General features: G+C 45.0%; 1 protein-coding gene across 3 annotated transcripts; it reads left to right on the forward strand.

Moving 5' to 3' along the window:
* The first annotated feature begins 158 nt into the window (after positions 1–158).
* On the forward strand, positions 159–23,513 carry FKBP15 (FKBP prolyl isomerase family member 15). Of its 3 annotated transcripts, XM_073640561.1 has the most exons (31): positions 159–329; positions 3,494–3,603; positions 3,752–3,833; positions 4,264–4,333; positions 4,426–4,500; positions 5,116–5,214; positions 5,291–5,440; positions 5,691–5,759; positions 6,217–6,360; positions 8,796–8,923; positions 9,037–9,085; positions 9,173–9,292; positions 9,765–9,861; positions 9,935–10,038; positions 10,289–10,394; positions 10,712–10,821; positions 10,899–11,012; positions 11,110–11,204; positions 11,339–11,441; positions 16,716–16,748; positions 17,019–17,190; positions 17,752–17,888; positions 18,036–18,182; positions 19,691–19,780; positions 19,862–19,963; positions 20,354–20,407; positions 20,496–20,597; positions 20,988–21,095; positions 21,330–22,000; positions 22,317–22,407; positions 22,944–23,513. In XM_073640561.1, the coding sequence occupies exons 1-31, from the start codon at positions 280–282 to the stop codon at positions 23,019–23,021; spliced, it is 3,660 nt and encodes a 1,219-aa protein (XP_073496662.1). In that variant the 5' UTR covers positions 159–279; the 3' UTR covers positions 23,022–23,513. The 3 variants fall into 3 exon arrangements, with proteins under 3 accessions (XP_073496662.1, XP_073496663.1, XP_073496664.1); XM_073640562.1 differs by lacking the exon at positions 16,716–16,748 and having other exon boundaries at positions 160–329; XM_073640563.1 differs by lacking the exons at positions 159–329; positions 3,494–3,603; positions 3,752–3,833; positions 4,264–4,333; positions 4,426–4,500 and adding an exon at positions 4,520–4,656.
* Positions 23,514–24,643: the final 1,130 nt, after the last annotated feature.

Below are 24,643 nucleotides of genomic sequence, written 5' to 3' on the forward strand. Positions count from 1 at the left end.
GCCAATCACCTTCTACTACCCACGGCAGCCGCTCTCTGATTGGCTAACCACAGCGAGGCGTGAAACCGTCACACCTGCGTTCCAGCGAAAGCCATGGGCGCCACGTGATACTTTTTGACGTGAATTCCCGACGTTCGCTTTACAGCAGCGGTAAAACGAGATCAGAGTAGGAGTGTAGGGGGTCAGCTGACAACCCTGTGACTGTCAGGCAGCCCGGAAGAGGCAGCTGGCTGGCGGTGGGGGTTTACTGCTCCGGGTCCTCGCTGCTCTGAAGCTGTCATGTTTGGGCCAGACGAGGAGGATGCTGACTTTTTGTCCCCTACTGGAGGGTAAGTGGCCCCTGAGAGCTGGGGCCCCTCCACTCACTGTCATAGAGCCTGGCTTCACATAAAGTGTAAAAACCCCAACAATCACTGTAACTTAGACACTCAGAGGCTGTGTGTGGAACTATAAGCCCCAGCATGCTGTGTCCCTTGGAATGCTGAGCCTTGTAGTTCATCAATACTTGACTTTCATTGTAATGTGTTTGTGGTCAGTGGAAACAGTCAGCAATGAATGCAGCGGAGGCCGTCAGCTTCATTAACCCTTAAAAGTTTCACAACTTTCTAATATGCTTTGTACATCAATTCCGCTCCCTGTCCAGGACCTCCGCTCGCAGTCAGTGAATGGATGAAGTATTGCCTGCTGCTAAATCTTTTGACTTTCAGATCTTTGTGTGACTATGGTAACTGCAGTGCTGGGAGTTGTAGTTCCACATCAGTCCTGCGTTACAGTATCCTGTATCATTGGATACCACTTTTAAGGAGTTGCAATCTCTTGCTCAATGTGATGTTGGATGTAGAGAGACGCAACCAAGGAAAGAACGACCTGTGCTGCGTTGTCCTGCGCTGTATGACGGATTGATTCATCCTGGCTAAAGCTTCCCTATAAATAACAACTGAGGTCACTATTGGCATTACAAGGAAGCGATTATAACCCCATATTGATGCACTGCCAGCGGATGACGAAACACAGAGGTCCCATTCACCCACTGCCGGCTCCAGTAATGATCACCGGGAAATCGCTGAAATACCAATGCGCTCATACAGCAACAATCCTCCAATCTGAGGTATAAGTGTAATCCAGGCAACGTGACACAGGCTGAAATAGCTGATAACAGGGAGTAATAGATTGTAGCTCTGTCCGACAGTCTTCTCTCCCCAGTAATGGCTGATAACAGGGAGTAATAATTGTACTCACCTGTCATACAGTCACCTCTCCCCAGTAATGGCTGATAACAGGGAGTAATAGATTGTACTCTCCTATCCTACAGTCACCGCTCACCAGTAGTGGCTGATAACAGGGAGTAATAGAGTGTACTCTCCTGTCCTACAGTCACCGCTCACCAGTAGTGGCTGATAACAGGGAGTAATAGATTGTACTCACCTGTCCTACAGTTACCTCTCCCCAGTAATGGCTGATAACAGGGAGTAATAGATTGTACTCACCTGTCCTACAGTCACCTCTCCTCAGTAATGGCTGATAACGGGGAGTAATAGATTGTACTCGCCTGTCCTACAGTCACCTCTCCTCAGTAATGGCTGATAACGGGGAGTAATAGATTGTACTCGCCTGTCCTACAGTCTCCTCTCCCCAGTAATGGCTGATAACAGGGAGTAATAGATTGTACTCACCTGTCCTACAGTCACCTCCTCCCCAGTAATGGCTGATAACTGGGAGTAATAGATTGTAGTCACCTGTCCTACAGTTGCCTCTCCCCAGTAATGGCTGATAACAGGGAGTAATAGATTGTACTCCCTTCCCCTGAGCTGGAAATGGCTGCTAACAAAGAACAATAGACTGTCTTCTGTACCTGGTGAGATCACATTTCCTATGCAGTGATTGGGTTACGAGGAGGAAGTGTTCTTGATAAGCAGAATGCTGAAAAGCAGAACTTCACAGTGGTTCTGCTGTGTAACCAGTGTCAGCTGAACTGATCCGTCATGTGGCTGCGCTCCTTGTATCAGCAGCTCCAGGGCCTCTCCATCCTGGGAAGGTTTCCTGACCTCTGAGGCAGTGGATCTACTTCAGGAGACGCAGGCGCCTGACACTGCTGGGTAACAACCTTGTGGGATCAGCAGTACTGGCCGTAATGGTTGTCACCCAACGTTCTAAGACAAAGCTCCATAGACCTATAGTAGTGCGTCCCTCCTGCTATGATTGCTATTTACACAGATTTGTCCGTGTTTTTATTGACGAATCTTCTGTGGAACTATTAGTCCCAGCAGTGCTGTCAAATCTCAACATGTCTTCCATAAGTTTGGGGAATTTTGCTGCCCCTTGTTTGATTTTTCATTTGTGAATATGGGGCATTGATGGAAGCATCGCCCCCTAATGGTTGGTTATTCACTGATGAATATGGGACAGTGATGGAAGCATCGCCCCCTAGTGGTTGGTTATTCAATGATGATTATGGGGTAGTGATGGAGCATCGCCCTCTAGTGGTTGGTTATTCATTGATGAATAAGGGGCTGTGATGGAAGCATGGAATCTTAGGGGTTGGTTATTCTCTGATGTGTATGGGGTAAAGATATAAGTATCACTCCCTGTGGCTTTCCATTGATAAATATGGGGCAGTGATGGAAGCATCGCCCTCTAGTGGTTGGTTATTCTCTGATGTGTATGGGGCAGTGATGGAAGCATCGCCCCCTGGTGGCTTTTTATGTTTTTTTGGTTAATGGTGCTTTGGCTGCCCTCGTGGTACTTATCTCTCCATAAACAGTCGTCTTTTTCAATGATCTCTTGTACTGAGGAGAATTGAGGGAATTGAGGATGTGACTGGGGCACCAGTGGCCGCGCTCCGAAACTGGTGTCAGATGATCTTTATTACTGGCGTTCGGGGCGGACATCCTGCTGCCTCCACAGGCTCTTTTGCGGCTGCTCAGGGCAGGGGATGCCGATCGCTGGGTGACTTCTTGGACTGAGGTGGTAGAATCTCACGGAGAGGTGACGGATTTCACACGCTCCTATCCATCTGCGTCACTAGACATGGGTCCTGGAGAGCCGGGGGAGAGCGCACCTCGACCGTGGAAGATAGACTACTTCTGGCACGAGAACCATGGGTCAGTGGTGGGTCTGGACGTGGAGGCAGACCCTTATTGTGCTCTTTATGCATCACTTTATTGCCAGGTTGTAAGATCTCTGCTTGCAGTCAGTGAAGTGGGATCCTCCCTATATACTCATTAACCTAATGTTTCACAGCAGAGGGGTCGGTCCATTTGTATTCACATTGTAGCAAACTTTCTGGAACCGGATGTGAACTTCCCATGGAGGTTTAGCTCCCAAAGTATTTTCTAGAATGGATACAATTGTAGCAAACCTTCAGCTGTGAGGAATTTCTTGCTCTTTTTCAGGTTGGATGTAAGGGCTATGTAATCATTCACTGACAAGAAGCAGAGATCTTAGGTATAAAGGACAGGTGCTGTGTGTAATGCCGTCTTCATATATCTCATAGGGCCAAGTTGGCATCTCTGTTTGGAATGGACCAGGGCGTCAGCGCGCAGGGGAATGAATCCTTCCACTACACCGCTCCAAAGCAGCCGAAGAAGGGCGGCGTGCCCGCGGGTGAGGATACAGGCCGCAGATTGCTCGCCGCGGGGAATAAACCTTTGAAGCCATTGTGGGAGCTGGCGGGGGTCTCAGGAAGGGAAGGGAGGCGGCTGTATGAAAATAATGTCCGCATTGTGCTTGCTTCTCTTTATTCACATTCCAGGTACAAAATCCCCCAAACCACCCGGAGCCTCTGGGGCTGCACCCTCCGTCCTGTACGCTACCGCCGTCCACGCCTATAAGTAGTAAGTCCCGGGCCGGCCTTTATATACTGCCCTCACCATCAACACCACCACAGTCTGTGTGTGGAGATGACGAGAAGGTGACATCTGTACTGTACTGACCCTGTATGATACCCCAGAGCTGCGCTCACTACTCATGTAATGTATGTACACAGTGACTGCACCAGCAGAATAGTGAGTGCAGCTCTGGAGTATAATACAGGATGTAACTCAGGATCAGTAATGTAATGTATGTACACAGTGACTGCACCAGCCGAATAGTGAGTGCAGCTCTGGAGTATAATACAGGAGGTAACTCAGGATCAGTACAGGATAAGTAATGTAATGTATGTACACAGTGACTGCACCCGCAGAATAGTGAGTGCAGCTCTGTACTATGTATGACATTATAAATACACTTGATCTGAATGGCTTCTTTGCCTTTGCTGTACAGTGTGAATGGACAGTATGTGAAGCAGGGTAAGTTCGGTGCCGCTGTCCTGGGTAACCATACTAGTAAGGAGGTGAGTCTGGATCTGTAGGGGGCAGTGTGTTAGGTGTCCTGCTGGCTCGCTGTGCAGCTCTCTGACCCCCTGGCTTTGTCTTTGTCCTGTAGTACAGGATCCTGCTGTACATCAGCCAGCAGCAGCCGGTCACCACCGTCCGGATACATCCGGGATTTGCTTTCACAGTAAGTCCACTGTCATCGTGCAGGACACCCGATCTAAATCCCAAGGGGATGTGCTCTCTCCACCCGGATCCCGTAGAACAATGCTTGTTGTTAGAAACTGGCAGCGATCCCAACAGACCTTCACATGGAGATGTAGCCGAGCCACCGAGTGTATCGGTGAGGAGCCATCCATTGCTCCCCATCAATTGTCGCCAGCTGTTCTCTTCCTAATCCTCCAGCACCTCCTCAGATCTAGAGGTTTGCGACCTGAAAGAGCGCCCCATCTCCTGGGGATATTACAGCTGGTCCCAATATTATCCTTTTAATGTACCTTGTTATGCTTTATACATGTTCCACAATGTGCCATGCTGCATCTCTGGTGCCCGGCATCGGGCATAACCTCCCGCGTAGTGTCTGTTCTAGGTACTACAGCTCATCTACAGTATTATAGTGAATGTGATCTGAGTTGCAGTACCAAGAACGGCCACTACATGGTGTGCAGAGCTGTTGTATTCGGCTCAGCTGCTGCAAACTGCGTGTGAATGGTAGGTGCTTAGTGCAGACCACCACCAATCCAAAAGCTAATGACAAGTCCCAGAGAACCCCCTTTAATGCTGTGTCTTCTGATCTGCGCAGGTGCAGCTTAATCATTACGCAGCTTTCTATGACGAGCAGCGGCAGAGCTGGTCTGTTATGTTCGAGTCCGAAGTAGCTGCAGTGGAATTCAGTAAACAGGTGAAGTATATACATGTATGTGTGTGTGTATATATGTTATGTATCTGCTGTGTCTAACATGCCGTGCCCATCACAGCTCTGCCTTGCCAAGTGTAACAGCGCCCCATCCATTGATGCCGTGGTCTCCCAGGATCTCCTCCCCGGTGATGGACAAGCGGCGGATGTTGGAGACTTGATGGAAGTGGCGTATACGGGCTGGTTACTCCAGAACCACGGGATCGGACAGGTACCATGAAGGGCATCTAGTAGTCTGTGACTGACCATGTCTTACTCTCAATCATGGCTGTGCAAATAATTACATAATTCTTGTAAAGAAGCGCCCTCTAATGAGCACAGAGGGAACTGCAGCTCTGGCATTAGAAGTGTTGATGCAGCTTTGCTCCTGTCTGACCATCCTGCATGCTTGTGGCTGTCTCTTGTGGTCATCGTCCCCCCTCTCCCCAGGATTCACTCATCACTTTTATTTTTATTTTCAGATGTTTGACTCCAACGTCCAGAAGGACAAATTACTGCGCCTGAAGCTGGGCTCCGGGAAAGTGATCAAGGTGATTTCCTCATATAGAGCAGAACTAGGTATAACCTGTGATGCCAGCGACCCGTCGGTCTGGCGTTGGACCCGTCGGTCTGGCGTTGGACCCTGTTGACACTGAGGCACTGGAACAAGATTGGGCAAAACCTATTATATTTAGCTAGAAAACGAGCAGTCCCGTCCAGGTGGAAAATGAATGCAGAGGTGAACGAATCTCTCCATTCACTACTATGGGAGTTACAGAAACAGCCGGTCATGTCTTGTGACTACCATAGAAGTGAATGGAGAGATCATTCATTCTCCACCTGGCCACTCGCTCTGGAGATAGGTGCAAGGACCCATCCAGCATTACGGCATGTCTTCTAGATATGCTATACATTTCTAAGGTAGAAGTGCCCCTTTAAGAGCATATTATAGCAGCAGTAGTATTTGTGGTGCACAGGATGGGTCACTTTTTTTTCTTGTTCGTCCAGGGCTGGGAGGAAGGAATGCTGGGGATGAAGAAAGGAGGGAGAAGGTTTCTGGTCATCCCTCCAGCACTTGGATACGGTCCTCAGGGACTGACCGGCAGAATCCCTTCTAATGCCACCCTCCTGTTCGAAGTGGAAGTGAAGCGGGTGAGTGACGTTCTACTTTTGGAAGCCATATTTTTTTTTTTTTAAATGATTGAGTCAACTATTGTCTGCACAGCTGTCCAAAAAGTATTGCTTCTACTGAGGCAGGAGGGATGTTCTTCATGATTTGCAGCAGGTGAACTAGTTTCCTGTTAATTAACCCTTTCCCAACATCCGCCATGTATGGCACATGTTGAGGCAAGAGAGCAGAGTTCTCTCCATACGTAGTGGGTGACAGCCAGGGCCGGCTCCAGGTTTTTCTGGGCCCCGGGTGAAAGAGTCTCAGTGGGCCCCTTTAACACATACCACGATTCATGATGCACAGATACTGCAGAGAAATATAAATATATATATATATATAGTACAATGCTGAAGATTTCACTTCTTACATTACATGACCGATATCTATTGTAAATTCCACAATAGCTCAGAAACCGGCGAATCGCTGCATACAGAATACTGGCCCCCATATAATGCTCCATACAGGATACTGGCCCCCATATAACGCTCCATACAGGATACTGGCCCCCATATAACGCTCCATACAGGATACTGGTCCCCATATAACGCTCCATACAGGATACTGGTCCCCATATAACGCTCCATACAGGATACTGGTCCCCATATAACGCTCCATACAGGATACTGGTCCCCATATAACGCTCCATACAGGATACTGGTCCCCATATAACTCCATGCAGGCTGCCCCCCCCCCCCCCTTATAATGTCCCATGCAGGATGTCCCACCCCCCCCCCATATAATGCCCCATGCAGGATGTCCCACCCCCCCCATATAATGCCCTATGCTGGATGTCCGTCCCCCCCCCCCTCCCATATAATGCCCCATGCAGGATGTCACTTCTCCCCCCCATGTAATGCTCTATGCAGGATGTCCCTTTCCCCCCATATAATGCCCTATGCGGGATGTCCCTCCCCCCCCATATAATGCCCCATGCAGGATGTCACTTCTCCCCCCCCCCCCATGTAATGCTCTATGCAGGATGTCCCTTTCCCCCCATATAATGCCCCATGGCTCCATACATTAAAAAAAAGAAATCAAATACTCACCTCACTCCTCCTCACCTGCTGCCGCTGCTGAGCTCCGGACTCCAGCGTCTTCCCGCTCTGTGCTGCGCTGTGACGGCTCAGGGGAGGGCGCGGTGGAAAGACGTCACTGCACCCTCTGACCTGAGACGTCACAGGGAGCGCAGAGCAGGAAGACAGCGGATCTGCTGAGGCACGGGGAGAGGTAAGTATCCGGCTGCCGGGGCCCTGAGCAAGCGGGGGAGAAGGGCGGGCGCTGATACCGCTCTCCTCCGCCCATAGCCCGGCGGGGTGCCCGACCGCCAGTGGGCCCCCCGCCTGCTCAGGGCCCCAGCATTTGCTCGGGTGCTGGCACCGACCCTGGTGACAGCTGTGTTGTACTGCTGACACCTTCCTCTAACAGCCTCCGATGGTTAACCGCTTAAATGCCATTGTCAGTCTCTGACTACTGCATTTAAGTGTCTCAATTGCAGTGGAGCTTGGATTCAGGCTCCCATTGCCACCCGTCCTCGCCATCTTTATACTCTCATGCTAGGATCATTAATTTCACAGGATATTAAAGAATATAATGCAAGCAATCAAACAATCACAGGTTCAAGTCCTATGGGGGTGGAAGGGCTAAAAAATACTGTGAAAACTATTACAAAAAAGTTTTTAAAAATATTACAAACACACACACACACACACACACACACACACACACACACACACACACACACACACACACACACACACACACACACTTGAACACACACACACACACACACACACACACACACACACACACACTTGAACACACACACACACACACACACACACACACACACACACACACACACTTGAACACACACACACACACACTTGAACACACACACACACACACACACACTAAAATAAAAAAAATTGAAGCCCCAACTTTTTTATAGCTCAAAAATAAAAGAATAAAATAAATAATGTATTTGGTTTTGCAGTGTCCAAAGAGTCTGATCTATCAGAATCTAAAATGATTCCACACCCGAACCTCAGTAAAAAGCTTTCCTTATGTTCCCCAAAATAGTATTGATAAAAACCGCAGCTTGACACGCAAAAAACGAAGCCCTCACACCGCTCTATAAAAAATCTCCAAAAAAAAAAGTTAGATGTCAGGAAATATTGATGCAAATTAAATTTTTTTTTCTTTTTTTTTATATTTTAGAATTCTTTATAAACCGCTAAAGCATTATAAAACTAATATTAGTACCACTGTAATCTTCTTGACCTGAAGAATCATGTCACCAGCTCATTTTTACTGCTCATTGAATACAGTAAAAAAAAAAAAAAAAAAAAACGAAAAATAAAATTGGCTGTGGCTTTGACAGGGTTAATATCCAATGTGTTTTTTTTTTTTAAATTAGATGAAACAAAAGGAGCAGGGATCTGACCGGCAGAGCATCGGTTCCCGGGACTCCCCAGTGTCCATCACAGACAGTATGCCTGTCGAGAGTCTACCGCAGCCGCCAACATCGGTGCCACCAAAACCTGGGTACGTGCTGATGCCGGCGCTGCAACCAACATGACGCTCTTACAGATCCATTACAGCATGTCATCCAAGTTTCCTCATGCTTGTGCCATTTACTCATTTATTCTCTTTTTCAGGGATCCGGATGTTCGTGCAAAGTCCAACTCCATCAGCGAGCAGTTGGCAGTAAGTGACCCGGGGCTGGCAGTAGCTGACCCGGGGCTGGCACGTTAAAGCTTATCAATCATTATTGAAGTTTTCACTGATTGGCAGAATCCTGATATGGCGAAGGCGAAGCTGATCTCCCGTATGGCAAAAATGGGTCAGCCCATGTTACCCTTCCTGGCGGGAAGTTCCACTCCACAACCGGACTCCAGTGACTCTGAGATCGAGGTAAAATGCTTCTCTCACATCGATAGACACCTACGACACTAAAGAGTAACCCATAAGAGTAATCCATATATTCTGCAACTTGCTAATACACTTAGTCTCCATTCCCTTACATTTCCATGATCTCTGCGTGCTTTCAGTGAATAGTAGCATTCTTTTCACTTCTAATCCCAATACTTTCCGCTACATAGAATTTTCTACAGTTGCATCCAGACACTTTATATGCTGGGATTGCCTGCATTTACACACCGCAAGGCTTATCTTTACACAGTTTTAGCTCTTCGTTAAAAAATAGTACGTTTCAATTCCTCGCCCTTTACAAGATCTTTGCCATACGAGAATGGAAACAAAGATTTAATAAATAGATATAAAACATAAGAAAAAAAATTAGTGCTGTGCCACATGAAATCTAAATGTATTTGCCTCAGTATAAAGGATTAAATCAATAAATAAATGTATATATATTTTTTTACAGGATCCTAACGCACAGAGAATTTCACCGTATCCCACAGCTCCGCTCCCTGTCCGGCCCACCCCACAGATTAGCCAACCCCCTCATATAGCAGCTCCAGGTAATGTGCTTACCCACCTGGGCACTTCACTCCTTTACTTTCGTTTTGGACTTTTTAATGGTTCCATTTACAGTCCCTCAGCAGCAGCCAGTGCCGGGGCTCGCCGCCTCGTCTGCCGCCCTGTTACCCGTCGGGCACCTCCCCTCCCAGGGCGTTCCTGCAGCTCCCGGCTTCCAGGTCAGTACAACTTTTAGCATTTGGTAGATATAACTGTAGAGCCATCTGGTGGTGGAGTTTGGAAATTGCAAGTGCCAAACTAGTTTATTTGCGAGTTGGTGGCATTGACTTTCTAATAATAAAATGTCTTGCATCCTTGTAAAAATCAGTTTATCAATTTTTGCCAGTCATATTAATTGTGCATTCCCCTAATTATCTGCCATTGCTTCCTGGAAACCTGCGGGCAGCTGTAATAAATATTATCTTTCAGCCGTACACTGGAATCCAGTATACGTATCCGCAGAACCCTACAACCCAGCTGCAGCCAGTCGGCCATGTCTACCCTGCTCCCATACAGCAGCCGGCGACTTACCAAGGTAAAGGAGCTATTCATTAAGCTGCCGTGATTTTGCAAAGCCGCATGGTTTGTTTTGTCAATGTGATTCTGACTGCAAGCTGAGATCTTGGAAAATAGTCACCATTCCCATGCTGCTGTCAATCACTGACAGCGGAAAATATATGTGACATGATTGCACCTCCTCCTATCAGCCATCCGAGACTCTATCACGGGTGCTGATGGCTTGTTACGACAGCTGGGGACTGAAAAGTAAAAAAGTTATGGCTCTTAAAAGAAAGTGAGGAAAATTGGTGGGAAGGGGTTAATGTATTAAGGCCTTTCGTTGTGTACTTTCAGCCTCGGGTGATGTCACTTCTTTCCTGATGACGGAGGCACGACAGCAGAGCACCGAGATCCGGATGGGCATCGGCAAAGTCATTGATAAAATAGACACCCTGGCCTCTAAGGTGAGGAGACCCCCGCATCCTCCGCTCTGCAGTGTCCTCTGCTTCTGGCCATCTCACTTTTGTGTCTGTCAGAGCAGGTGGACAATCTGCAGAAGGAGAATTCATCCGGAGCCTCTCATCTACTCCCCGGAATATCATCCATCACCATGGAAAGCGCCATGATCATGAATAATATCCAACGTATCATCCAGGTGAGAGCAGCGCGGGGCGGCAACTCGTCTCTATGCTGATCCGGATCGTTGGGGTCCTGGCAGGCATCAAAGGGTTACATTTTATTTTACCTACCAGGAAAATGAATGTCTGAAGCAGGAAGTTCTGGATAAGAGCAGCCGGATAGAAGAGCAGAACGTGAAGATCGGGGAACTGATAAATCGTAACCAGAGGTACGAAGGGGCGAAGATTAGGAATGATTGCTGGGTGTACGGCCGATCAGCAGGAGCTTAACCAGTTATACTAATTTACTTTTCTGTTTGATTTTGACATTGTTGCATTTACCATCTTCATCCTCTCCGGGAAGATATGTAGAGCAGAGTAATATGTTAATGGAGCAGAGGAACGACTCTCTGAAGAACTCAACTGAAAGCACACAAGCCAAGATGCTCCATGCCATGCAAGAAAAGGTATTTATAAGCCACTAGGTGCCTGTGCTTAATTCACCTGTCACTGCCTTATTTATAGGGATTATAATTACTACAATACTGTCCTCTATGTACAAGAATATAACTACTATAATACTGCCTCCTATGTACAAGAATATAACTACTATAATACTGCTCCTATGTACTAGAATATAACTACTATAATACTGCTCCTATGTACAAGAATATAACTATTATAATACTGCTCCTATGTACAAGAATATAACTACTATAATACTGCTCCTATGTACAAGAATATAACTACTATAATACTGCTCCTATGTACAAGAATATAACTACTATAATACTGCCCCCTATGTACAAGAATATAACTACTATAATACTTCTCCCTATGTACAAGAATATAACTACTATAATACTGCCCCCTATGTACAAGAATATAACTACTGTAATACTGCCCCTATGTACAAGAATATAACTACTATAATACTGCTCCTATGTACAAGAATATAACTACTATAATACTGCTCCCTATGTACAAGAATATAACTACTATAATACTGCTCCTATGTACAAGAATATAACTACTATAATACTGCTCCTATGTACAAGAATATAACTACTATAATACTGCCCCTATGTACAAGAATATAACTACTATAATACTGCCCCCTATGTACAAGAATATAACTACTATAATACTGCTCCTATGTACAAGAATATAACTACTATAATACTGCCCCTATGTAAAAGAATATAACTACTATAATACTGCCCCCTATGTACAAGAATATAACTACTATAATACTGCCCCCTATGTACAAGAATATAACTACTATAATACTGCCCCCTATGTACAAGAATATAACTACTATAATGCTGCCCCCTATGTACAAGAATATAACTACTATAATACTGCCCCCTATGTACAAGAATATAACTACTATAATACTGCCCCCTATGTACAAGAATATAACTACTATAATACTGCTCCCTATGTACAAGAATATAACTACTATAATACTGCCCCTATGTACAAGAATATAACTACTATAATACTGCTCCTATGTACAAGAATATAACTACTATAATACTGCTCCCTATGTACAAGAATATAACTACTATAATACTGCTCCTATGTACAAGAATATAACTACTATAATACTGCTCCTATGTACAAGAATATAACTACTATAATACTGCCCCTATGTACAAGAATATAACTACTATAATACTGCCCCCTATGTACAAGAATATAACTACTATAATACTGCTCCTATGTACAAGAATATAACTACTATAATACTGCTCCTATGTACAAGAATATAACTGCTATAATACTGCATCTATATGCAAGAATATAACTACTATAATACTGCTCCTATGTACAAGAATATAACTACTATAATACTGCCCCTATGTACAAGAATACTGGGAAACGGATAAATCCAGCGACAAACATCTTTCTTAAACACTTGTCTTTATTAAATGTGTTCCATAAAAAAATCACATTCCAGTTAAAATGCCAGACAGACGCGTTTCGATCTTCCGACCTCAGTCACTGCACACAATAAATCCGGATACATGCTACTTCTTATGTCATTTCCTATGGGTGCCTGTGATCTCCTTGACCAATAGAAATGAAGCACTGATATATATATATATATATATATATATGAGTACATAAAGACATACCCAAGCAGCCATACATCCTCATAAACACACATGAAGCATTTATAATTATAGCAAAGGGAGCTACTTCCAATCCTTATTAATAATAATATATCAAGTCCTGTCTGATGTTAATGCCTTCCGGTGATCTAGTTTCCAGGACATAAATCCACCAGGTCTCACCATTAGTCAGCTTTCTTTTCATATCCCCCCTCTTTCTGGTGGTTTAACCCTCTCTATCCCTCTGACCTCAAAGGATGACACATCCCCATTATGTGCTATAGTGAAGTGTTCGGATGCAGCGGAGGTTTTATGTAAGATTCTACTTGTAGCATCTGAGAGATGTCTTCTAATTCTGACCTTCAGAGGGCGCTAGTACATCCCACGTATTGCAGGTTACCAAGGTTACAAGTGATAAGGTAGGTTACATTAGTGGTATTACAGTTAATAAATGAATCCACATTATGCACACACGTTGTGTTACTGAGGATGTGACATTGTTGGAGTTGCATATACTTGCAGCATGTACACACCGTGTGTCCGCATTTATATCTGCCTTTCATTGCCATCTAATTTTTATTCAATGAAGAGCTCTCTGTAACAAACAAGCTTGGGGAGAGAATGTCCCCTAAACCTGGTGCCCGTTTGGCTACAAAATTCACTGGATTTGTCAGAATTTGCTCCAATTTAGTGTCCTGGTGGAGTAAGGTGACACGTTTTTAATGATATCAGTGATGGCTGTGAACTGTGGGCTGTATGTGGTGGAGATGGTAGCCCCTCTATCAGGCTCACTTGTATCTTTTTTCCCATCCTGCAGCATGTTAACCCTTTGTTCTCCACTATCTGATTAGCCCTGTTCAGCATCCACCTGGGGTATTTCCTGGGCATTAGTCCCCCTGCAGTCTGCTCAGCCTGGTGTTCATAGCAGGACGGGAGGGTAGAGTTCCTCTTAAATCTGAACAGTTCTCCTACCGGGACATTTTTTATAACATGCCGTGGGTGACATGAAGTGGCAATCTCCTTTCTATAAGGGGAAACTGTAACCCCAATATCCTTGTTAAAGGTTAGGGAGACATCCAAAAAATGTATAGTATTTTCCTCTATATGAGAAGTAAATTTCAAATTCATTTCATTGTTGTTATCCACAAACTCTGACCCCAGTCCTCTAGGACCACCCCATATCAGGAGCAGGTCGTCCCAATATCGACCATACCACCTGATATAGGAGGAGAAGGGACTGGTGCCAGAAATAAATGAACAGGTTCTCCCATTCTGACATGAAAATATTAGCAATAGATGGTGAGAAGCCCACTCACACCGGAGCACCTTGTCATAGACAGAATTCCCCTTTAAAGGAGAAATAATTATGTTTTAAATGGAATTCTGTAGCCATGACTATAAACTCCTGGATTGGTCTACAGCAGCTACTAAACTTCCCTAGGTGTCTGGATAGAATTGAGATGGCAGGTCGTGTGGTATGGAGGGATATAGGGCAGCGACATCGCAAGTCACCCATAGACATGTGTCTGGTCTAGGGATACAATAACATGTTTGTGTCTTTCAAAAACCCAGGTAAATTATAGGTCAAAGGTTGTAGGTACATATCTACCCATGAGCTTCATCGTTCACTGTAATACCCTATTCCTGCCACAATGGGCCTTAGGGCCGGTGGAAATGTCATCTTGTGTGTCTTGGGTAGTGAATGGAAAATAGGGGTAATAGGGGATTGTACAGTGAGTATGGAAATAATTCAGACCCCTTTAAATGTTTCACTTTGTTTCATTGCAGCAATTGGGTAAATTCTAAAAAGTTCTTTTTTTCTCATTAATGTACACTGTGCACCCCATCTTGACTGAAAAAAAACAGAAATGTAGAAATTTTTGCAAATTCATTAAAAAAGAAAAGCTGAAATATCACATGGTCATAAGTATTCAGACCCTTTGCTCAGACACTCATATTTAAGTGACATGCTGTCCATTTCCTTGTGATCCTCCTTGAGATGGTTCTACTCCTTCATTGGAGTCCAGCTGTGTTTAATTAAACTGATAGGACTTGATTTGGAAAGGCACACACCTGTCTATATAAGACCTCACAGCTCACAGTGCATGTCAGACCTAATGAGAATCATAAGCTCAAAGGAACTGCCCAAGGAGCTCAGAGACAGAATTGTGGCAAGGCCCAGATCTGGCCAAGGTTACAAAAGAATTTCTGCATTACTTAAGGTTCCTAAGAGCACAGTGGCCTCTATAATCCTTAAATGGAAGAAGTTTGGGACCACCAGAAGTCTTCCTAGACCTGGCCGTCCAGCCAAACTGAGCAATCTTAGGAGAAGAGCCTTGGTGAGAGAGGTAAAGAAGGACCCCAAGATCACTGTGGCTGAGCTCCAGAGATGCAGTAGGGAGATGGGAGAAAGTTCTACAAAGTCAACTATCACTGCAGCTCTCCACCAGTTGGGCCTTTATGGCAGAGTGGCCAGACGGAAGCCTCTCCTCAGTGCAATATTGTATCTAGACTAATGTCACTTTGAAAAATGAAGGCTTTTTGCGCATAATTTGGCCAATTTATGTGTGCCCATCAACCACGACAAGGTCACCTTCGTATGATGGGAAACTACGCTATGCTACCACTGGATATGCCACTCTTGGGCTGTAAGCCTGTATGGACAATATGTCTCTGCTTGGGCTTTTAACCTACAATGTAGTTTTGTGCCATGTCTGTGATCTGCTTTTTTTCATCAACATTAAACAACTGAATGAACATCCTCCAAGCCCGGTGATTCCATAATTTTTGCCAGGGGTTGTATAATACTGCCCCCTATGTACAAGAATATAACTACTATAATACTGCTCCTATGTACAAGAATATAGGTACTATAATACTGCTCCTATGTACAAGAATATAACTACTATAATGCTGCTCCTATGTACAAGAATATAACTACTATAATGCTGCCTGCTATGTACAAGAATATAACTACTATAATACTGCCCTCTATGTAAAAGAATATAACTACTATAATACTGCCCCCTATGTATAATAATATAACTACTATAACTACTATAATACTGCTCCTATGTACAAGAATATAATTACTATAATACTGTCCTGTATGTACAAGAATATAACTACTATAATACTGCTCCTATGTACAAGAATATAGCTACTATAATACTGCTCCTATGTACAAGAATATAACTGCTATAATACTGCTCCTATGTACAAGAATATAACTACTATAATACTGCTCCTATGTACAAGAATATAACTACTATAATACTGCTCCTATGTACAAGAATATAACTACTATAATACTGCTCCTATGTACAAGAATATAATTACTATAATACTGCCCCCTATGGACAAGAATATAACTACTATAATACTGCTCCTATGTACAAGAATATAACTACTATAATACTGCTCCTATGTACAAGAATATAACTACTATAATACTGCTCCTATGTACAAGAATATAACTGCTATAATACTGCTCCTATGTACAGGAGTTTGGAGAACTGTTAGCATACTTGCTCTGTCTGCCGCATGTTGTGTCCCCAACACCCCAACTTCATTGCTCTGTTATTCTCGGGCTTGTTCTCACTGTCGCTGCTTTCTCTTTCCCAGCATGCTTTGCATATGGATCTGGGCAGGTATCAGGTGAGGTCTGTGGGGACTTCCTTCCCTTCCCTTCCTTTCTTTCCTTTCCCTTTCCTTCCCTTTCCTTTTCTTTCCTTATATAATATGATACATTGCACTGCCAAGATAGGTTGCAGATCATCATAATTTGTCACTCTGCAACTGTTAGAAAACTACAACTCCCAGCATGCCTTGCCATCTTCAGGAATTACAGTTTTCTCACAGTTGGAGAACTGCTGTATTAGTGATCTCTCCATGATGGCGTCGCCCACCATCCGCTCCGTCTTACAGGCCAAAGTAGCAGAGGAGCTCTCCTCCGCCACCGGCCAGTTGTCCCGCCTTCAGCTGGAGGTCACCGCCTATCAGAAGAAGGAGATGGATCTCCGGACACAACTCGCTGCCTCCTTGCAAGAAGCGGAGAAGTGTCGGGTGGAGCTCGACTCTGTGCAGGCTCAGCTCATAGGTTAGTGCACTCTGCAGGCTCAGCTCATAGGTTAGTGCACGCTGCAGGCTCAGCTCATAGGTCAGTGCACGCTGCAGGCTGAGCTCATAGGTTAGTGCACGCTGAGCTCATAGGTTAGTGCACGCTGCAGGCTGAGCTCATAGGTTGGTGCACGCTGCAGGCTGAGCTCATAGGTTAGTGCACGCTGAGCTCATAGGTTAGTGCACGCTGAGCTCATAGGTTAGTGCACGCTGCTGGCTGAGCTCATAGGTTAGTGCACGCTGCTGGCTGAGCTCATAGGTTAGTGCACGCTGCTGGCTGAGCTCATAGGTTAGTGCACGCTGCAGGCTGAGCTCATAGGTTAGTGCACGCTGCAGGCTGAGCTCATAGGTTAGTGCACGCTGCTGGCTGAGCTCATAGGTTAGTGCACGCTGCTGGCTGAGCTCATAGGTTAGTGCACGCTGCAGGCTGAGCTCATAGGTTAGTGCACGCTGCAGGCTGAGCTCATAGGTTAGTGCACGCTCCACTGTGGCCCCTCGGGTCACCAACCAGCAGCGGTGTAATGACTCCATCTATACCCAGAGCTGAAAGAGACGTCAGAGCAGACCAAAAACCGCGCCAAAACTGAAAAGGACAGCCGCCGCACCCTGGGGCTCAGACTCTCTGCCCTAGAAGAAGAAATCTCAGACTTGAAGATCGAGAAGGAGAATCTGGAGAAGGTGACGCACTTCTGCTTTACTGTAATAGAAATCAGTCTGTGTGTGTACTGCAGTGTAAAGTACGGGGGATTTTAGACTAACATAACTTCCAGTAGACTGTGTTGGAGTCTTCATGTAAGTAGGATATATTTCCTGTGTGTGATGCAGAGTCTGACTGAGAGAAAGAAGAAGTCGCAGCAGGAGCGGCGGCGGGCTGAGGAGGAGCAGGAGGAGCTGCGAAGATCCTTCCAGGAGGAGAACGAGAACCTCAGGCAACAGCTGAAGAAAAGCCGCGAGCAGGTGACCGCCGAACAGGTCAGTAGGAGGCAGAGCGGCGGGTGTGCGGACAGTGGCCGCCCTCTGCACCAGGCCATACAGAAATATTACTGCACAGCGCCTGAATAATTCTCTATAAAGCAGCTGGATACACAGGGCCACGTAGTGTGACGGCAAATGGCGTTACACAGGATCCTGGCATAGTGGAGTGAAGGTTAGTGTATGTATCCCTGGTGGTCAGGGGTAGTAAAGCAATGACAGTGTCAGCATCCTTAGTCATCTAAAGCAGTGAAAGGGTTAATGACCGTATGCTTGCTGTGGATTTAGGGCAGCAAACAGGTTAATATTCCTATTCTTGATGGTCTAAGACAGTGAAAGGGTTAATGTGAGGATCCCTGGTGGTCTAGGGCAGTAATAGGGTTAAAGGGGTATTCCCATCTCCAAGATCCTATCCCAATACAGGACCTTAGGTATCCATTGCTACGTCCACTGATAAAGTCACAGTTAGTTAGCTAGTTGCTAGTGGTCTTAACCATGGATTCCTAAGGTCCTGCGATGCCTACACATGAGGTAAGAGAGATAGCGAATCAAAAATACTATACTACATTTCTAATTGGAGGTATTTGCTAATGTTATTATTACATTGCATCCAACCTTCTTCAGCCTCCAACTACACGTGGGACACCGCTCCCAACGCGTTTCGTCACCTCAGCAACTCAGACTCAGACGAAACGCGTTGGGAGCGGTGTCCCACGTGTAGTTGGAGGCTGAAGAAGGTTGGATGCCCCACTACATGGAGCTGTCTTAAAGCTGGAAGGCGAGAACTGACATTTCATAAGGTGAAGTCGTTCCATTAGCATACACAAGGTTTGAGTGCTCACCATAATTATATAAAGTGTATCAAGGTCCGTAAGCGCTGAGACATTGTCTTGACAGCTCCACTATTATCTGCCACTAATCTCGGTTATGTCACAGGTGGACTATATCTGGTTAATATACCGTTGAATTCCTGTATATAACGATGTATTGATTGGTGTGGTTATTTCTTACCACAGGCAGGCATTTACTTGATTTTAGGTCCTATTGACTTTTGTATTAATAATTTTACCTATTCATATTAAAAGTTTTGTTTTAACTCTTTACACCACAATATCTGCTTTATTATCTGCTTTACTGTGTTCTTACCTTAGAAACCCCATTGCTGTACTCAGTAAAGAGATTAATATAAATATCTCTAGTGGCTCAGGTTAAAAAAAGGGGTTAATTTAAGGATCCCTGGTGGTCTCGGGCAGTAAAGGGGCTAATGTAAGGATCCCTGGTGGTCTCGGGCAGTAAAGGGGCTATTGTAAGGATCCCTGGTGGTCTCGGGCAGTAAAGGGGCTATTGTAAGGATCCCTGGTGGTCTCGGGCAGTAAAGGGGCTATTGTAAGGATCCCTGGTGGTCTCGGGCTGTAAAGGGGCTAATGTAAAGATCCCTGGTGGTCTCGGGCAGTGACCCTGTTGTGGCGGTCACATGCTTACACTCTTGCTGTCCTGTCTGTGTGCAGCTCTCCTCCTCTTCCTCCCGGGATCGCGATGAGCAGAGGCTGATGGAGCTCCAGGATCAGGCCGCCCAGTTACAGCCCCTGAAAGAGAAGGTGATTGGGGGTCTCCATGTATAGGCCTCTATTGATTGTGCAGATTCTGGGTCACTCATGCCGCTCCATGTCTCCTTGCAGTGCACCCAGTTACAGAGCCAGATAACCTCCCTGAGAGACCAACTCGGAGAAATGCGCGATCGGGAGAGCGACCTGCTCTCTGCGAAAGACCGAGTGGAGCAGGTGAGGGGACACTGTTATTAACAATTATTAAAGGTTTTTTTTTTTTCAGTTTTGTATAATTAAGTTGCAATAATTTGCATAATTTCCTGTTTCTCACCATTTATTCCCCACCCTAATATCTCTGCTTGCTGACATTGAATGCAAACATTCCCTTTTCTATTCACAGCATAATGTTTCCATTTACTGACCACAAGCAGAGATATTGAAAATGGTGAGGAATTTATAGGAAAAGTATATTAGAAAGTTGCATTAATTATGTAATAAAAAGTTGTGTAACTGGTAAAACTTTGTTTTATTTCTTTCCTGATATTAATGTATTTGTTTTGATCACATTTGCGCATCATGACCTCGTCCGTCACAATTACCAATCTCTACTGCTGCCACAAGCAGAAATTATCCCGACTACGAGAGAGGTCAGAGCAGCTAGAGCCCCTGCTGCTGCAGGTGAGTCCAGAGCCATCCTGACCACAAACGCACGCATGCACACGATCTGACAATCTGGACCCTTTTGGTAACCTTTGTCTCCTCCTAGTGTACACAGCTCCAGACGCAGGTCGCTTCGCTAACGAGTCAGCTCGGGGACGCTAGTACGACTAAAGAAGAAGGCCGTCCGCTGGGCGATCCTGCCGAGGAGGTGAGACGCCACGTGATGTCTTAGTCTTCGGTGAGGCCGGGAATAGATGGCAACTAAGGCTGCGCAGTTGCATGACGGATGCATTGAGCTGTAACCTATAGGGTCCCTATATTTGTGGGGTCCCAAATCAAAATATCCCGTGGGTCTCCAGTTGTTTGAAAACTGAAACTCCCACCATGGTCATGCTGGGACTTGCAGTTTCTCATCAGGAGGAGAATCACAGGTTGCAGACTTTTATTATACAAAGTGATGTCATATGATGCCATTCTCTTTACTTTTAGGATCACTGGATTTATGCATTAATTGTCATTTAATTAATATTCATGATGTCTAATTAACATTTGTGAAGGTGGGTACTGATTATTATCCTGCTTGTCCCCACTTCCTTAGGTGAAGAAGATCATGAACGGAGTTTTCCAGTCCCTCCGGAAGAAGTTTGACTTGGAGGAGTCATACACAGGACGGGCAGTGCTGGGCGCCATCATGAGCACCATCAAGGTAGAGGTCGCCATTATGGTTCAGGGACATCGACGCACTAGCGAGTTTGTTACGGTGTATCAGTTTTGGTAGTGGCCTGTGCTGCTGTGTTTAGCTCACAGAGGATTGCCTACACCGGTACATCATATGTGTGAGAAAAGTAGCCTGTATGCAAAAATCAAAGCAAGCAGAGATCTTGAATGGTGTGGGGTGCTTTATATGCAGATGAATGTACAACCTCTTGTATCTTTTCAGGCAACCACACTTCAGTTACTGAATAAATCTCAGGACGAGCCGCCAGCAGGAAGCAGCAGTGAGGAGGAGACAGAGGAGGCGGACGGGGATGAGGAGGCGGAAAGAGCTGCACACCCTGGGCCACATGCTTTTGTGGCGACTCCTCCAAATCTAAGTGTACCCCCTTCTGCAGACCATGCACAGATTGACGAGACCCCCGAAACTAAAGAAGTTGTCAATAGGTATCCAAACCAAGAAAAATCCACAACAAAGGAGGAGGAAGTAGTGAAGGTGATTGAGGAGGATCTGGAGACACCGTCAGCTCTTGTGCACATGATCTCCAGTGATTTGCCGGAGTCTAGTATGGTTACCCAGGTGGAAGAGATCGCTGGAGAAGTGCCACAGTCTGGGACTACTGTCTGTGATGAAGTGCTGCTCCGTGAACCTTCTCCTGAGATCGGTGAAGACCTGAAGGGTGATATTCTTAAGTCAGAACAGCCTCCTGCTGCCTTATCCAAGACTAACGACTCTGAGGACGAGAAACATCGTCCGCCTCCATTCGGAAGTGATGAGGACAGCAGCCGCCCTGTACCGCTGAAGGGAGAGATCCCAACTCTCAGCTCTACGGGAAGTCCTGAGACAAAGGGGAAGGGGCACGTCAGTCCCAAGCATGAGGATACTGCTAATGTCAGGTTAGATGTCGGAGATCTGCCTGGTAATGCAAGGCGATGTTGTGACATGGCAGGTTCGGACGTGTGCATCTGATCCGTCCATAGAGGTGTGAATGGTGGCCAACGGGTCCAAGTTATATGAACTTATAGCTTGGCCATCGTGTGTGTTTGTGTGTGTGTATGTATATATATATATATATATATATATATATATATATATATATATATATATATATATATATATATATATATATATATATATATATATATATATATATATATATATATATATATATATGTGTGTGTCTGCTTTCACCGATTATCTGTTTTCTTTCAGTCTGGTGGAATCTGATGATGAAGAGAATTTGTTTAAATATTCATCTCCTGGGACCAAAGCGAAACATGAAGATGAAGAAGAGGAGGAAGTGGTAGGCTTCTAATCTCATTCACATAAGGGGTTTGTACAGGACTGACCTATGCTTGGGATGGGAACAATATCAGATGGTGGTAGTCCTACACCAAACACCACTAGTGATCGTTCTGCAGCTCAGTCACATTGAAATGAATGTGTTCAGAGCTGCAGTACTGAGAGCGACCATTGCTGCTGCCTGTATCTGGCTCTGTACACTATACATCCTACCTCTTTGAAGGTAAAATATTATGACATTTTGTAGTACTGAACCACTCAAACCCCTAGATGGTTTATATAAATACAAGTGGAGGACCCAGGTCTAGCAGCCAAGTCAGTAATCTGCGGCCTCTGGACATGAACTCTGCTCACCTCCCCCTTTTAATGTGACCTGTAAAGTTGTGTCAGTGGTGTAGTACTGACACTCTCCCTTTAAATGGAAGTAATATCACTAACTTCATGTGAACATGGCCTTATAAGTACCGATTACTATAGAAGTGTCTGGTGGTATCTCTAATCTCAGACAAGTAAGCCGACCGTGTCTTCCACCTTTAGAGCATGAAGGGACGTCCTCCTCCGGCGCCTCTCTTCGGAGATGACGAAGAAGATGAAGACTTGGACTGGATGGGGTAATTATGATCTCCAGGCCTTTAAAGAAGAACCTTAGTAGCAACATCTCAAGCTCATGAGAGTGTGACTGCCCAAAAACTGGAGGAACCATGAACTTCTAAAGTCACAAAGACACGTCTGCCACTAATGTCAGCGCCAAGGAATCCACGTCTGATGCCCATAGACTTATGTACTGGTGAAATAAAGGCTGCAGAATAACCTACATTTTCAGGTACAGCACCCAGAATACAGTGCAGGAAGGTGCTCATGACCCAGAAGGAAATGCAAGAAGGTGTTTATGACCCAGAATGCTTTGCAGGAGAGAATGTGGATTTGGTTACCTCTGCAGTCTGTGAGCAGGAGCTCTGCACCTCCATGTCTATCAAGTTATATGTTACTAACCGGATCCACATTTGGAAGCGTAACTAATTCCTTTGGTTTTTTTAATGCTCCGTAGATGCAAAAAAAAATAAAAATAAAAAAAATGAAGTTTGGCTATGTCCGATTTTCCCAGGAGCCTCCGCTTGTAATCGTTTGTTTTTTTTTTTTTTCTTTGCAACAATTTACGGTAGAATTTTTTTTCTATATATATTTATATAATAATTTTACATTTTCAATGTAAACTTTTTTGTCCAGTATTTTCTGGGAATGGAGTTTTTTTTTTTTTTTTTTTTTTAATCTGATTTTTTGTATAATACAATTATATTAAAAGGGTCATCCAGTGCTGCTCATTTTTGCAGCGCCGCTTGATGTCGTCCCTGCTGATGCAACGTCATCAGCGCCGCTCACCTCTCTAGGACAACCACTTACAAAGTTGTTTTCCCAAGATAGCAATGATCTACGTACCCATTGCTAGGAGATAATTTACTGATCCCTGGGACCCCCTGTGATCATGAGAACAGGTCTGAGAAAATCCTGGATAATTTAGAGATTATTTGTCTTAGGTTCACTTTTAATACATAACCATTTTTTTCCACTACAAGTAATCTCATACCAATCATACAGAGCATGTTAAAATGTGAATCATGTGATCAAAAATACATGGAAGCCCCCAACGCCCAGCTTATTACTTCATTCTGGCAGAGGTGGAAGAATCTCACTTCATAGTCTGTGAATGGATGAATCTCAGATTCCGCCACTAAGGGTGATGGGTAAGTAATGGGTTAAATAGTGTATAGGTGGTATCAGTGATCAATGCTACTATCATAAAGGTTATAAACTACATGAGTTCTGCTTGTTCCGTACACCATGCATCGTCCGGTGGAGTAGACCTTGGTGCAACTAATGATCTGCTCATGTCATCGTTGACTTGTGATTTCGGTAGCCTCTTTACTTCTCTTGCTCCCCTTACCGTCCGCTTACTTGAAGAAGATAAGTATAAAGAAAACACAGGCCAGTAATACGATAAGTCCCAATGCAAAGCAAAGTCTCAGACTGTCTGCTGAAATAGATGTCGGATTTGGCGAGGGGTGGGCTTCAGAAAGTGCCACCCTCCGTGTGATACCTAAGAGATAGGTGCTTCGAATTTCTTGCATGTACCTGCCTCCCCATAGCTGGCCTTCATCAGGGACCATAACTTCGCTGACCGTGAAGATGGATGGTCGGGGAGACTGCATGCGGTCATCGGAGAAAGATGGTGAATTTCT

The sequence above is a fragment of the Phyllobates terribilis genome, unplaced genomic scaffold (genome assembly GCF_046119375.1).
Source record: "Phyllobates terribilis strain yellow unplaced genomic scaffold, ASM4611937v1 Scaffold_7__3_contigs__length_470593459, whole genome shotgun sequence".
In the NCBI taxonomy this organism is placed as follows: domain Eukaryota; kingdom Metazoa; phylum Chordata; class Amphibia; order Anura; family Dendrobatidae; genus Phyllobates; species Phyllobates terribilis.